This window comes from Quercus suber, unplaced genomic scaffold, assembly GCF_002906115.3.
Source record: "Quercus suber isolate HL8 unplaced genomic scaffold, Cork oak 2.0 scaffold_199, whole genome shotgun sequence".
Classification (NCBI taxonomy): domain Eukaryota; kingdom Viridiplantae; phylum Streptophyta; class Magnoliopsida; order Fagales; family Fagaceae; genus Quercus; species Quercus suber.
Window position 1 is genome coordinate 1,060,022 of NW_027069657.1, and position 15,800 is coordinate 1,075,821.

General features: G+C 32.3%; 1 protein-coding gene across 4 annotated transcripts; it reads right to left on the bottom strand.

Moving 5' to 3' along the window:
* Positions 1–328: 328 nt before the first annotated feature.
* On the bottom strand, positions 329–6,275 carry LOC136069955 (receptor-like protein EIX2). Of its 4 annotated transcripts, none has more exons than XR_010631159.1 (3): positions 5,788–5,891; positions 2,481–2,558; positions 329–673 (listed from the first exon to the last, which is right to left on the bottom strand). XR_010631159.1 is itself a non-coding variant. In XM_065779118.1 (2 exons), the coding sequence occupies exons 1-2, from the start codon at positions 6,158–6,160 to the stop codon at positions 2,983–2,985; spliced, it is 753 nt and encodes a 250-aa protein (XP_065635190.1). In that variant the 5' UTR covers positions 6,161–6,275; the 3' UTR covers positions 2,884–2,982. The 4 variants fall into 4 exon arrangements, 1 of the variants encoding a protein (XP_065635190.1); XR_010631158.1 differs by having other exon boundaries at positions 2,481–2,585; XR_010631160.1 differs by lacking the exon at positions 2,481–2,558 and having other exon boundaries at positions 5,788–5,866.
* Positions 6,276–15,800: the final 9,525 nt, after the last annotated feature.

The following is a 15,800-nucleotide window of genomic DNA, read 5'->3' on the forward strand; positions in this document are numbered from 1 at the left end:
ACACAAGCAGAGCAGCATAAGAGAATAAAATCATTTCTGTTACATGATGTGAACATTTTAACAATATAAACAGTAGGTAGTTAGCTATTACCCACTACAAGAAATTTAACTATTTTCAACTGTTAAAACCGTCGAAAAAAGTAATAAAAACCGTTGCAAAAAGTATTTTTGATGGTTGAAATGACCGTAGGGAACCATTATTAAAAACCATGTCGAGAACATTTTACTACAGCCTACACAGCTGTTGAAAAAAGTGTTACACATTTATCAATGGTTAATAAACGTCGAAATAAGTATTTTCTTTTTTAAAAAAAAATAGGATGCACTCTTTCACTTTAATCAAAATTTAATAATCTGATTCAAAATATAAATGTAAACACAATTGTGCAATTCCAAATTGAATTTCAACAACCTATCAACTACATTTGTAACACAATGAAATAAACTGCACAAATTACTCCCAATAGATCCTAGGCCAAAAGCCAAAATTACTCCCCAACCAAACTGGCAGAACTAGAGCTGAGACACCACACAACAGCCACATGTACATTCATTTATTGCAAGGAAGAAAGATGAAAAACCCAGACCACTCACATAAAGATCATTTCCTTGTGGATTAAGAAAATAAAGCTGTGATAGATTTCTAAGCTGCCAAGAATGAATACTCCAAATCCTGCAAAGAAGAGGTGATGCGGGAGCATTAGCCAAAATTATTTTAGGATTTATTATTTCAAATTTTCTTTATCTCATAGGAGATTGGACTATTGTGGACTTTTGTTTTTGAATTTAGAAAGGGATTAGATTTAAGTTAGATAGGAATTAATTTCTGTTTTAGACAGGATTATCTTTTATTTCTAGAAGCTCTATAAAAGGGTTCTATATGGTTGTATTTTGAAGAGACAATTGATTAATGAAATTTCAAATTGGAGTTTTCCAAATTATTGGGTGCTGATTCCTGACACACATCAAGATTCAAGAGGTCAAGATGCTAATTTTCTTGACTCCATTTGTTGTTTGACAATATGATTTCCCTTAAGTTACACAGATTACCCAACGATCTTGGCAACTTTCCCTATAGATTAAGATAAAGATGTGATAGATCTTTTAGCTGTAGAGGAATAAAAACTCCAAATCCTACTAAGCAGAGGTCTAAGTCTCTCCAAGTAACCAAAATAGCTTGGAATGCCCTTAACAGTAGCATTATACGGAAAGTAATTTAGTAGTTCTAGCTTGAGTAATGAAGGGTTATATTTCCATCTAATGGTAATCTATATCCATCAACATAATATGAAATTCCTAGGTGGAGCTCAATCCAACTTTGCACTTACATTTTCACTGTCCATCTACATAAATCTTCTTGAACAGACAAAGACAAGCTATTTTGAAGGATTTGTAAGATCTTTGAAACTTAAAAGGGCTTTTTTTTTCTCTTTCTCAATGCAAGTTACATTGGAGCTTCATTGCATAAGCTGGAGTTGTAGGGTATTACAAAGAAAACTAAAGCGGGAGAAGAACAAGAATTATGAAAGATATAGACTAGATGAAGCAATAATTAAGAAAGAATTAAGTTCAAAGGAAACTTCACATGTTCATGGCAGGCTACAGCAAACGCTTAGATTAAATAAGATTTTAGCCAAAATGAGCCATCAATGCTGAGCTCACAAATAATGTTTTTTCCTTTCTTTATTTTCTCTAGTAATTAACCATGGTGATGATTCAAACCATAGAAAGAAGAGGATTATTGTTTATGGTATGATTTTCATTTATGCTAGGGCTTGTTAATGGTATGACTTTCATGTATGCTAAGGCCATACTTCTCTGAATATTGTAAATAGAACCTTCAAAGTTCATTAACTACAAACTTTCTTGCAAGTGGGAGAAAACATGCTACAGGACACTACTGACTTGATTTGCAGGTTGCAAGTTTCATGCTCATTTTTGTGGGTTCAATACAGGTTTCAAGACATGCTTTTATATTACAAAGGCCATTAGCCAAAGCAAAGCCTACTAGCTTTTTGCTGATTACTTCGTGGTCACACCCCCTTCTTATAGATTTGAGTTACCTGTTCTGAATTCTTAATTAAGAAACTGCATACCAGTAGCAGATAGATGCCTAGGAACATGAAAACATGATATTGAATGTCATTCTGGCCACGGTGCAAAACTGGCTTGAGCTGTAGTACTTTTTGCAAACATAGTGAAGGAACCAACATAGCCTAGACTGGTGATGGGCTCAACCACCACTGTCTTGATTAATTAATTAAGTATAGCATTTTGTGTCCTAAACATTTTTTTGCTTTTTTAAGAAGAATGAGAACTTATTCCTCAGCAGTAACAAGACAAGCTAAAAAAACCAAAACAATACAAAGATCACTATAAAAAAATATGGGATAAAATACTACAGATATCATCAAAAGCAAATGGAAGATATACCAATCCAACTGTTAAGACTTAGGAATCAAATACAGTCTCCATCTAACCTTTGTTTCTAGATGAATCCTCAATATGCTTGCTTGATGCCAATCTCCATTTCGTAGCCTAGGACTCCTCCCTAGAAACTGGTTGGAAGAGATCCAATTGATAGCCTTGAAATTTGTTATAAACATGATTATTTGTTCTATTTATGCACAATTTTGTTGTTTTTCATTGAGACTTTACAAAGTGATCACTAGGAGATTCTAAAGAGAGCTAGCAAGATAGCCGGATCCCAAATGAACAATGTGAATAGATCAATTTTTTTTTTTTTTTCAAGGTATAGTATACTACTTTTATTGAATCCATCACTTGTATAAACTAAAATATGGTTTTACAATATTAATCTACAAGGAGTAAATGAAACTACAAACTGGAAGAAACACCATATTCATATATGCTAATAGAATGTATTAACTAACACAAAGATGTTATAGACACCATCAAAATGTTTGATTAACATGATCACATGACACTTGCATTAAATATGAAGAATCTTACAACATTTACTTAAAATGAAATAACACCCTTAAGCTTGAACTCCATGTGATCTAGTAATTGAAAGTACATAATTCTCCATTGCTTGTTCAATAATAAAGGACCACATACACTCCAAAACCCAACCACAAAGCCAAGTGCCATGCTCACATAGAACCAATCAACTCCAAGGCCACCAGTTTCTTTACTCCTTATGTTTTCATTGTTGGGTTTTACACCATTTGTAGTACAATTATCAGCAAGTGGTGGTCCACACAGCTTGTTTCCAAAAAAACTGGATGGATCAAGGCTTTGTAATTGAGTGCTTAAAGGGATTTTCCCAGTCAAATTGTTGTTTGACAAGTTCAAATGATTTAAAAAAAACAAGCTTGATACACTTGAGGGAATTTGACCTGAAAGTTGGTTCAAAGAGAAATCAATAGATTCCAATGATCCCATAGCACCTATATTCTCAGGAATACTTCCAATCAAGAGATTATATGACAAATTCAAAGATTGTAATCCTTGGAGACTAGTAACTTCTATGGGGATCTTTCCTGATAAATTGTTCTTGGAAAAGTCTATACTTTTTACCACTTGGAGAATGGTGCTAACTCAAAAAGTTTTCCCTTTATCACAAGTAATGCACTTTCAAGTGGGAGAGTTTCACCATAAAAATGTGCCGAGGAAGTAAAACTCATGCTGTGATTTGAATTATTTCTTGTGGCCATGGCACTAAAATCTTTAACACATCTAGGTATGCTTCCAGATAGATTATTATGAGAAAGGTCCAAAATCTGGAGTGAAGTTAAAGCACAAAGTTGTTTTGGTATGTGACCATGAAAATTATTTGAGCGAAGGTTGAGAATCATCAAGCTTGAAAATCTATGTCCTATCCATGAAGGTATGCTTCCAGCAAACTCATTTTCAGCAACATCAATAGTTATTAGCTTTTCACAATTTTTCAAAGAAGATGGTAGTTTTCCAAAGAATTTGTTGTTGTGTAGGTGCAAAGACTTAAGAAGAGTTAAAGATCCAATGGATGCTGGAATGGTCCCGATGAAATGGTTGTTTCCCAAATTTAGGACCACCGAGTTATTCCACTTCATCCAACAATCAGGTAATGTTTCTGATAACTGATTTTTTTCGAGATTGAGGATTTCTATTTTTTTGGGCTCATTCATCTTGAAACACAAAAAGTGAGAAATGGATCCAGAGAATGAATTGTCAGAAAGATCTAGCACAATCACACTTGAGGATATATAAGGCAATGAACCTTTCAATTGGTTTGAACTTAAATCAATCACTGAAGAAGTAGACAAAATTGAAGTATTGTTTGGAATCTCACCATGGATTTGATTGTGCGAAAAATTTAGATATTGGAATTGAGAAGACAAGTTCCAAAATGAAGGAGGAATCACATCTGAAATCTGTGTGTTGGATATGTCCAAATAGTGAAGATTCCTTTGTGAACAAAGCCATGGAGGAAATTTTGGCCCTAAATTCCATGATCGCAAGCTTAAATCCTCCAATTGAAAAGGAGGAATCCAATTGTGACTTACATTTAAAGTCAGCCGGTTTCCAAATGCATAAAATATGTTCAATCTTGTTAAATTGGAAAAATGAGATTTGGACACAACACCTTCCAACATATTTGATTCAATAAACAAAGTGTCTAGCTTGGAAAGCTGCCCAAAATTTTGAGGAACTGTTCCATTGAATAGATTATTTGAAAGATCTAGGTTTGTCAAAGATGAAAGATTTCCTAAAGACAGTGGGAGTGGACCCGAGATTGAATTATTCCAAAAGAAAGGCTGATTAGATTTTTTAATTGCCCAAAATTTAGAGTAAAAGTTCCGTTAAACAGATTATGTGAAAAGTCCAGGTTTGTCAAAGATGAAAGATTTCCTAAAGACATTGGAATTGGACCTGAAATTGAATTCTGTGAAAAAGAAAGTTCAACAAGATTTTTTAATTGCCCCAAATTTTGAGGGAGAGTTCCGCTGAACTGATTATATGAAAAATCCAGGTTTCTCAAAGATGAAAGATTTCCAAAAGACACTGGAATTGGACCTAAAATTGAATTATTTCTAAAAGAAAGTCCGACTAGATTTTTCAAATGTCCAAAATTTTGAGGGAGAGTTCCGTTGAATTGATTGTTTGAAAAATCCAGGTATGTCAGAGATGAAAGACACCCTGATAAACTTTCTAAGATTTCAGATATCTCTTGGCTCCATTTGTTGTCTGACAATATGATTTCCCTTAAGTTACAGAGATTACCCAACGATCTTGGCAACTTTCTTCCAAGTTCATTTTCTGACAAGTCAATACTAATGGCAGATGTTAGGTTTGCAATGGCACTGGAGATTGTACCCTGCAAATTATTGTAGCCAAGGTTAAGAAACTCAACATGACTAAAACTATACAACCAATTGGGAATTGAAGAGTTGAAATAGTTTCCAGATAGATCGAGGTGCCTAAGAGAAGTCATGTTGTGGACATCAACAACAAGAGGAATGAAAGGAAGATGGCAATATGACAACCGCAACTCTAACAAAGAAGGGAGTGTGTTTGTGAGTTGTAGCCAATCAGAGGCTTTGCTAAGATTTACAAAACTCAAATCGAGATGTTGTAGCAAAGGAAGACCAGAAAGCCATTCAAGGTTATTCACATATAAACCATAAGTTCTAGAACTTTCGAGATTGAGATAGAGCAAATTGGAGAGATTTCCAAGTTGATGAGGTGTGAGTCCCACAAATCCCGCATGAGAGAAATTATTGAAGCTGAGGTCAAAGTAATTCAAATGCTTCAAATCAAGCAGAGAAGGATTTAGCTTACCACCAAACATTGACCGCTCATAGGCTTCATATTGTTCTTCAGATTCAAAACCACCTGAAGGAGGAAAGCTTCTAAGATGGAGTTGATGGACGTGAGCAGTGAGGTTGTGGCAGACAACACCAAGCCAGTGACAGCAATCCCCATCAACAGTCCAAGAGGAGAGTCGATTTAATGGATCAATAAGGTCTTGCTTGAAGGTGAGAAGGGCGTGTCGCTCGGTATCGATGCAACGAAGCTGAGAGTGAGAGTGAGAGTGTCCGGTGCAGAAAATGAAGAAATTATGAGAGTGAGAGTGTCCGGTGCAGAAAATGAAGAAATTAGGAAGACGAATAATTAGAAAAGCCAGGAAAAGGAATCCTAAGGAACCCTCCATTATCAGATTATTATGAGAAGTAAGGGTTTTTTGTGAGTTGTGTAAACGATACTCATTGGATGGTAATTTATAGGAGCACCTCCGCTTGATTTTGTTTTGTTTAACACTAAAAAATTCTACACTCTCTCTGCAACCTGTCTATGCTTTAAAGCATTGACTGAAGTCTTGTAAGTAGGACCCTTCATTTTTTCTTCAATAAAAATAGGGTGCCAATAAGAGGCTCTGGCTTAAAATAATGATATTCAATTTAATACCTTTTTTAAAAAAAAATTACAAATTCATAAACTAAAAGACTTTGAACTTCTAAGTTCTAAAGTCTTCAAAGAGAGCTACGAAAAGTTCGTTAAGTCTTTTAAGTCGCTCTTTGTACACACCAGGCACAACTTTCCCATTTAGAAAAATTGTTTTAATATTATGTAAATCGCAGTAAGGTTTTTACCAATGGAAATGATACTAATTGGATGATAATTTATAGGAGACTGATGAGAGTCTTGTGCTTGATCAATTTTTAATCTGATGAGAGTGTTGGTAGGAAGTGATACCTTGAATACCGTACGAAGTGAAAGGTTAAGACTTAAGAAACAAAAAAAAGATTTACTCGGCCTCTTCCCTTTCCCAAAAAAAAAAAAAGGGAAAGGTTAAGAAACATGTGTAGAAAAGGCATTTGGTTATTTCTTAGTGGACAAACATTCTCTAAACGCATGTGCAAGTATAAGATTTACTCGGCGAATTTTTTTTAAAAGAAAAAAAAGAAAAGAAAGTAGAAGATACAAAACCGTTCTCAACCTTCTCTGTCTGTTTCTTAGTAGCAAAAACCCAAAAGAAATCCACCTCTGCCTGACCTGCCAGCCTATAATAATAAAATATATATATATATATCATTTGTGTGTTTTGGTGGTTTAAGACTTTTTTCTATTGTACAGAAACACAGAGAGAGAGAGAGAGAGAGAGAGAGAGAGAGAGTCAATGCCTGCAAATTTATTGTTTATTGTTTTTCTTTTGTTTGAAAATGTTGATTGGTTTTGAAAATAATTTCTGAGCTGAGTAGGATTAAGGGAGGAGTTCGCAATAATGATGCACTTCGATTGATTGATTACTTGCACAATTTATTTTGTTTTGATTTGGAAATAATACTACCTCACATTAATTAATTAATTAATTTTGAGTTGTGTGTTTCTTTGCTAGATATCATTATCATCTACCAAATCCAGGGACTTATGTGGCGGCGGCATGCATTGGTGAATGGTGGAGTGAAGGCATGGGCAAGAGGGAGCAGTGGGTTTGGAGTTTGTATAATCATTTTTTTTGTGGATTTGGGATTGGAGGGAGGGAGGGAGAGAAGAAGCAGGTTTTTTTTTTTTAGAAAAAAATAATAATTTTAGTTTATTAATATCTTATGTGGCATTTTAGTGACATGGAGTATGCCACATCATCCGTTTGTAAAATATTTGTAAACTAGTTTGTGTTGATAGCTTTATAAAACAATTGTCCCACGTAATCTCCTATTTTAAAAAGGAATAGAAGTCCTGGTGAATTGAGACTCATAACCTCTATATATATATATAAAACTCATAGGCGGTATGGTAGTATATTATACTCCTATATATACCGCAGATACTTCTGTGTAACAGGGCCGCCTGAAATAAAAGAGAAAATACTGTAATATTGAGAAAGCAGTCAGGGAGAGTTACGTGAAAAAGAAGAAGAAAGTCACTGAGGGCGCAGTGAAGTACAAAAAAAGGTGAAGCGAGAAAAATAAGGAGATTTTTTATTTGGGATTTTCTTTGAGGAGGCTTTTTGGTTTATTGAATTCAAACTATGAGTGAAAATATAAGGTGAGTTTAAATTAATTTACTTTTGATGCGAATTTCAAGTTAGACATAAACTGGAAAAGGAGACTATAATAATGGATTTTCTAAAACCATATTGATTTGGAGTTTGTCCGTCCATTCAAACAAAAAGCCTTTTTTTTTAACCTAAATTTTATAAACTAATAATTACCAATTCTTTGAACTTGTGGTTCCTCAGGAAAACAATGGCCAACAACCAAGGAGAGGGAAGGTTCTGAGATGGAGTTGTTGGACGTGAGCAGTGAGGTTGTGGCAGACAACACCCACCCACTGACAACAATCCCCATGGGCAGTCCAAGAGGAGAGCCGGTTAGAAGGATCAATAAGATGTTGCTTGAAGTTGAGAAGAGCCTGTCGCTCGGTATGGATGCAACGAAGCTCAGAAAGAAGTCCGGTGCAGAAGAAGAAGAAAAAGTTAGGAAGAAAGAGAAAGGCAAGGAAAAGGAAAAGGAATGAAACGGAAGGTCTGAAGGAAGACTCCACCATTATGAGATGAGATGATTAGAATTAGTAGATAGTTGTGAATTCAACAATAATAATACAAATTTATAGGAGAGTGACGATGAGGAAGGTCTAGTGCAAATCAGTTTCTTTCAGATCTCTCTCTCTCTCTCTCTCTCTGTTTGCTTTTGCCTTTTGTTTTACGCTTAAAATTCTACACCTCATTATCTCCAACCACTACCAGGTCTATGACTAGTCGTAGTAGTCGAGCATTGACTGAGAATTAAGTAGTAGGACCCTCCATTTTTATTTTTTATGTTGATATGGCCACATATCCTATCAAATTAGCTTGCCTGCCAATTCGGAAATTTCATGGTCAATGTCAATTACTCGTAACTTTTATAAAAATTCATTAAATTGAGTTTTTTTTTTGGGGATGGGTGGGAGCAATAAATTTTAATGGAATATAGAAAAAATAATTGAGAAACTTTTGTTTTTTGGGATAAAATATATTGGGATTTGAGAAGCATATGTAGCATGCCAGATTGCATATTAAAATGATAAGTTAGTTGGAAGTTTAGCTAGATTTTATAGCTTTTTTGGCCAAAAAAAATTTTTTATTACTATAATACAATTACAATTAATGGTAAAAATCTTATGGGGTAATAGACTCTCTTTATAAACATTATTTTAAGCATTAAAATATCACATTTTGCACCAAAATTGATTATATCACATTTTGCATTGAAATGGCTTTGAAAACACAACTTTATTATAAGCATATTTTACACTAAAATTGCACATTTTGAAGTTTTGATACAAAACATGATTATTATTTTTTTAAGAGGCTATTTTTCAGAAAAAATTTTCCACATAAAATAATAATATTTTTTCAAAAATTTCTAGATTTTACTTTAAAAGTGTTGCAAAAAAAGGGAGTATAAAATGTAACTGCATGCAAAATATTACTTAACTTGAATGGAAAGGGCACAATAACAATTTTATCATTGAGAAAACCTACAGAATAATTATGAATGTGCAAGTGTTTAAATCTTAAAATTTTTGGGACTTTAATTTCTGATGATGCATAAAAAATAGAAATATTCCATATCAATTAACATCTCCAATGTTTTTGAAATCTTTCTCTAGACAAAAGTTTCTTAGAAATGCAGTTTCTTACTCATACCAAATATATTCACATTCATGCTTTATTATAAATATTATTTTTATTATTTCTGATAGGTCAAAGACTTTAATTATTTTAATTAAAATTGAATTGATGAATTTTTAAGTATATACGGTACACATTGTGAATTTCAGTTAGCTCAAATCATAAAATTTCTTGTTGTTGAATAAGAGATTTGGAGTTTAAACCCCGCTTACACCAAAAATCAATGGGTATCTTGGCCTATTCATAAAGAATAATTATCATAGAACGAATACTATAGATTGAAAATCAATTTCGTGTGTGTCTATATATATATATATATATTATGATGAAGCCATGACAAAGTGATCCTCTCTAGAATGAGGAAATGTAAATGTTAAGAAAATCTACAATTGATAATATATATAAAACTGAAGTTATTTGACTTTTGACTAACCACATAAGATCATGCTATATAAGCTTTTGAGACTTCAATTTATAATATAGATAATTATCATGGACCATATACTATAGATTTTCAATTTACTTCCTTCTAGATGCCTAGAAATTTTATATTGTTCTAATTAATCTAAATTGTTTCAAATGCCATTTTTTTGGAACTTTATAGTTGATTGATGACATGTTTTCTATATTTCCAACTCAATGCTTTCTGGGAAATGTTCTTCATAAAAAATTGGACGAAGAGTTGAGCTTAATGGTTTAGGACTTGTATATATTTAAAATCCAAACGATATGAAAGAGAGTCCTCCAACTTGCAAAACATAATAGAGACAATTGGTCTTATAATAATTACAAAATTATGACTATTTTTTATTTGCAAAAGAAAAGATAAAATAGAGGCTAAACCAAATATCCAAAAACTTTGAGTCTCCTTTTGAAAACCCAAATTAGATTGGCTCCTAACCATAATGGGGTTACTATGCTGCCACCATTGTGACCAAGATCAAAATACAAAACGATATTTCTAAATTCATGATTATTCAAATAGTGATAAATTCATTTTACTAATTTTTTTTTAAAATTTTAGGAAATTATAAATTTATAATTCAAAGACTTTGAACCTCTAAAGTCTTGAAAAGAGAGTTTTGGAGACTTCGTTTTTATTGTCCAGTCTTTGGATTCGGCGTAATCCATACGGCAGAACTTCTCAATTTAGAAAATTGTTTCTTTAGTACCTACTTTTCCACACTAACAATAGCATTTTTGTCTGTCTAGATTTTTCTAGAAAGTGTCTTTCAAGAAAATTAAAGCTTGATTGTGAGGCCTTAGAATCTTGACAACAAACAATAGGAGACATCAAAATCTAAAACCGTGTAAACTTGGTTTTCTTAGTTGATAGCTTGAAATTTTGGTAAGGTATGAGTCCCTAAGTAAAATAATAATAAAAAAGTCTGGTTAAAATGGTTCAGTGTCAAATTGTCAATTAGTTTATGCATGGAGTATCTTTGATTTTTTTACTTAAGTTGTTTTGGTTTAAATCGATTTGAGGTTATGGCAGACAACACGCTCCCATAGACAACAATCCCCATGGGTAGTCCAAGAGGCGAGCCGGTTTGAAAGATCAATAAGGTCTTGCTTGAACTTGAGAAGAGCATGTCGCTCGGTATCGATGCAACAAACCTTAGAGAGTCCGGTGTAGAAGAAGAAGAAGTAGTTAGGAATAAAGAGAAATGCAAGGAAAAGGAATGAAATGGGTCTTAAGGAACCCTTCATCATCATATTATTATTATATTATTAGCTGCAAGTACAAGGCTTACTCATAAAAAAAATTACACTAAACATTGGATGCTAATTTATAGGAGATTGACGACAGTCTTGTACCGATCAGTTTTTTATTTATTTATTATTTATTTTTAACTCTTGGGATTCATGTGATGATGAATAAATTAATAAAAAATAAAAATATAGCACGTTTAACATAAAATAAATAATAAAAAAGCGAGTCTCCTAAAATCTTCCACTCTAAAAAGTTGTGCGTTTTTCATTTTTCTGTAAAATAAAAGTTTATTATTTTGTTTTGTCAAAAAGAAAAAGAAAAAGAAAAAGAAAATTATTGTTTGGCATTGTCTAACACAATTGATTGGGAGTATGCTCGATAAAATAAGAAGGATGTTAGTTTAAATCTCTCATTTTTCCTTCCTTGAGGCCAAACATTTTTTATAATTTTTTTATTAAAAATAAAATAAAACAAAAGGCTTGTCTTCCACTAAAAAAGTAAAAAATAATAATAATTTTGTCTTATCGAAAGCATTCAAAATTTCTAATCAATTCATGATTCATGTTCATAGAGTTTAGACTACAAAAAGCAACCACAGTCATCTTTCTCACAAGTCACAAAACATAACCCTTTTGCATAGTCTTTCATTGCAAAAAAGAAGTCTTCCACTATAAAAAGCAAGTCTTTCATCTTTAAAGACATTAATTGCATGAGGAATATTATAAACACATTAGTTTTTATAATAGCTTATTAGACAAATTTTTATCGATTCTTATCTGAGCATGTTATCAATATCATGTTTTCACTTATTAAATTATTAAAATAATTTTTCTTTTCGATAGTTGTGATTTTTTTTTCTTTTGGTTTTTGTGTGGCATTAGACATATTTGAATTCTTCTTAAGTAACACAAGTTTTTTTTTTTTTTTGAAGAATTTGAGTAACACAAGTGATTAGGGAGAATCCTTCATAAAACTAAGTCATTAGTTTGAATCTCTCATTTTTCTGGAAAATGAGAGATTAATTGATGGTTTATTTATTTATTTATTTTTTAACACATTAATTGATGACTTAGGACTTGTGTGTGTGTGTATATGTGTGTGTTTTTTTAAAGGAGTCCTCTAGTTTACATAATGTTAATAGAGACAACTAGTCTCATAGTAATATGAAAGGAAGTACTAAATTTGCTATCAAAGTTTCTCTCCTCTCTTCCCCCTAATTTGGTACTGCCAATGCCAAATTTTTGTGGAATTCAACACTTAGGGTAGCGAATTCTCCCAACTCTCTTCTCAATTACCTAAATTAGTTGACACAATCAACATAACACCTATAAACAAAAATGTTAATAATATTTAGTTGAAAGACTCATAAAATTTGAAGAAAAATAACCAAAACTTTGAGTCTCTTATTCAAAAACCCAATTTAGATCAAATGCCTCCTAACCATAATGGGGCTGCTACGTTGCCACCATTGTGATCAAAATCAAAATACAAAACAATAATTCTAAACTCCTAATTGTTCAAATAAAGATAATTCAATTTATATGATTTTTTTTTTTGAAAATTACAAATTTATAATCCAAAGACTTTGAACATCTAAAGTCCTAAAAGAGAGTTTTGGAGGCTTTGTTTTTCTTTTCAAAATTCTTTAAAGCCTCCTTTACATTGGGCAAAACTTTCCACACGTTAGTGTCTAGTTTTCCTCACGTATAGTTTTTCCAAGAAAGTGTAGTTCTAGTAAAGTAAAGCTCATGGGTCCTCAAAATTTTGTCCACCACCTAGTTTTTCCAAGAAAGTGTAAACTTTCCACACGTTATAGACTTTTAGTGTCTAGTTTTCTCCAAGAAAATGTAGTTCTAGTAAAGTAAAACTCATGGGTCCCCGAAATCTTGTCCACCATCTAGTTTTTCCAAGAAAGTGTAAACTTTCTACACGTTATAGTGTCTAGTTTTCTCCAAGAAAGTATAGTTTTAGTAGAGTAAAGCTCATGGGTCCCCAAAATCTTGTCCACCTAATTTTTCACACGTTAGTGAAAGTGTAATTCTAGTAGCACTAACATTTTCTTTTTTTGATAAATAGTAACACTAATGTTGTATACATTCAATAGCATTTTTCTCCATTTAATTTTTTAGTTAATATAACTTATAAATATATTTAACCTAAAAAGCCGAAACCCAACATATATGAGCTCAATTATGATATATTAATCACTCATTCCTTTCATTATTTTTCAATGTTGTACTTCACTCACACGTGTACACCCAACATCTAACACTCTTATTTTTATTTTTTATTTTTAAAAACATCTAATTCTCGAGTTCTAAGAAGTGACAAAGCTAATGTGGATAAAAAATCCATGTAGAACTGAAGTCTCAGAGACTCAAGTTTCTTAAAATAAATTATAAGATTGTTATAACTTATAAGAGAACTTGAGTCTTAAGGATTTTTATAACTTTTTAGTTTCCTTAAAGGAATTGAGACTTGAATTCCATGTGAATTTTTATCCGAACTCGAGTCTCCACGTTGATTTTTTTTATCCACATCATATTTGCCACCTCTTGGAACTCGAGTCATCGAGACATGAGTTTCTTGAGTGAACTTGAGTCTTAGAGACACGAGATGCTTCATAACTAAAATGTTTGTTTTTCGGCCACATAACAAAATTGTTAACAAAAACTGTCCAAAGGGGAAAAAATCCAAGTTTTCTTTGCTGATGGGGTGAAATTTTGGTAGGGTACTGAAAGTGTAGATATAATTCCCCAAGTCCAAAAAAAAAAAAAAAAAAAAAACCATTAAAATGTGTTAGTGTCAATTAGTGAAATGCATGGAGCAATATAGGCATCTTTGATGTCTTATGTTAGTTGTTTTGGATAAAATGCTTCTAAATTAGGATAAAAGTATCTTCTCTCTCTCTCTCTCTCAGAGGGGAATCTTTGCAAAAAGTTAGAAAGGAAAGCAAACCTATGACGATTATGATGGACCAAGTGAAAAAGGAAGCTCTGATGAACTACCACACCCGGCCACAAAGGAATGAAAGGTTCACATACTTTATGGCCCATGGTGACTATGAATGTGGGCAGTACTTGGAATGTGGTGGCTTGGAAGGTTGATGGAATTTGGAAAATGGGATCAAATACTTTGTAAATCATTGGATTTCTTGAATCCAAATTAATTCTTATTTTTTATATTGATTATTGTTGGTTGTTGCATTATCATTTTTCCTTTCCTTTGGCATATACTCTTTTTTTTTTTTAGGAAAGTGTCTTGGGTCATTTTGGTCGAAGTAATTTAATTTAAAAACAAAACTTTATAAATTACTTTGTAAAACAGAGTCTTATAAAATAAAGCAACTTTGTGTTACTTATTTGTGGTAATTGCTCACTTCACGTAAGATTATTGGACTTGTTCGCAATGAGAAACTGTCACACAGCTAGGAGACAAGAAGACAATTGCAATTCATTGTAGGCTAATGATTCTCATTCTCTTATATTTAAAGCTAAAATCAGCACTCTTGATGCCCATACTTATTAAGTCATTTAAAAATTTTCAAATTGTAATATATGCACACCACTGCAAACAATATAATTGGAATTAAGTTCTATGTCCTTACATATGACATATGTGAACTCATATCTAGATTGCAATCAGATGACAATGCTAATGCAACTTGGTCATAGTAATTGGAAAGTACAAGGATTAATAATTTAGATAGAGGTAGCATCTAGCTTCCTCCCATGCATAAATACACATGTTAAATATTTTCCACAGTTGTGTACTAACCTTCAATCAAAGAAAATCTTATTTTCTATTTAAGAGAATAACTTACTTTTGTACTTGTTAGGGGTCTTTGTGCAGCAGTGACATGCATCTCGTTTTGAATCTTTTGATATGTTAGTGGCTATACTTTGGTTTTTTTTTGGGTAGTCAAGTTCGGTACTCACTCCAATGGGCTGTCTATTGCTCGCTACCTTTGCGATTTCTCCTAGGCAAAAGACAGTATAATGAGTAATGAAAATAATAAATTAATGTGAAAAATAGTTTTCTCATGTATGGATTATTTTAGCATGATTTGAGTTATGAAGCATAAATAAATGTGAGAAAACATGTTAGGCTATGAAGTATATACAAATACATATGAAGAAAATATGTTTAGATAACTATAAGCAAGGCCAAGCAAGTATCTTTGACAATATTAAACAAATATATTTGTGTATGCCCATCTTAATTTATGTATAGTTTTAAATCCATGACAAGAAATACATTAAGAAAGAATGCAAGATTATATTTCAAGCATGGTTTTACTATGTTTATTATAAATCCTCAAACCCAAAAGTATGTTCCACCACAATTTTGATGATACATGTTTTGTATTTTCTGTTTAATGTTGTTAACAATTTCTAATTTTAATAAGATTTTTCTCAAAGAAAATGTAGTGATACACATTGAGAAGACTTTGAAACCCAATGG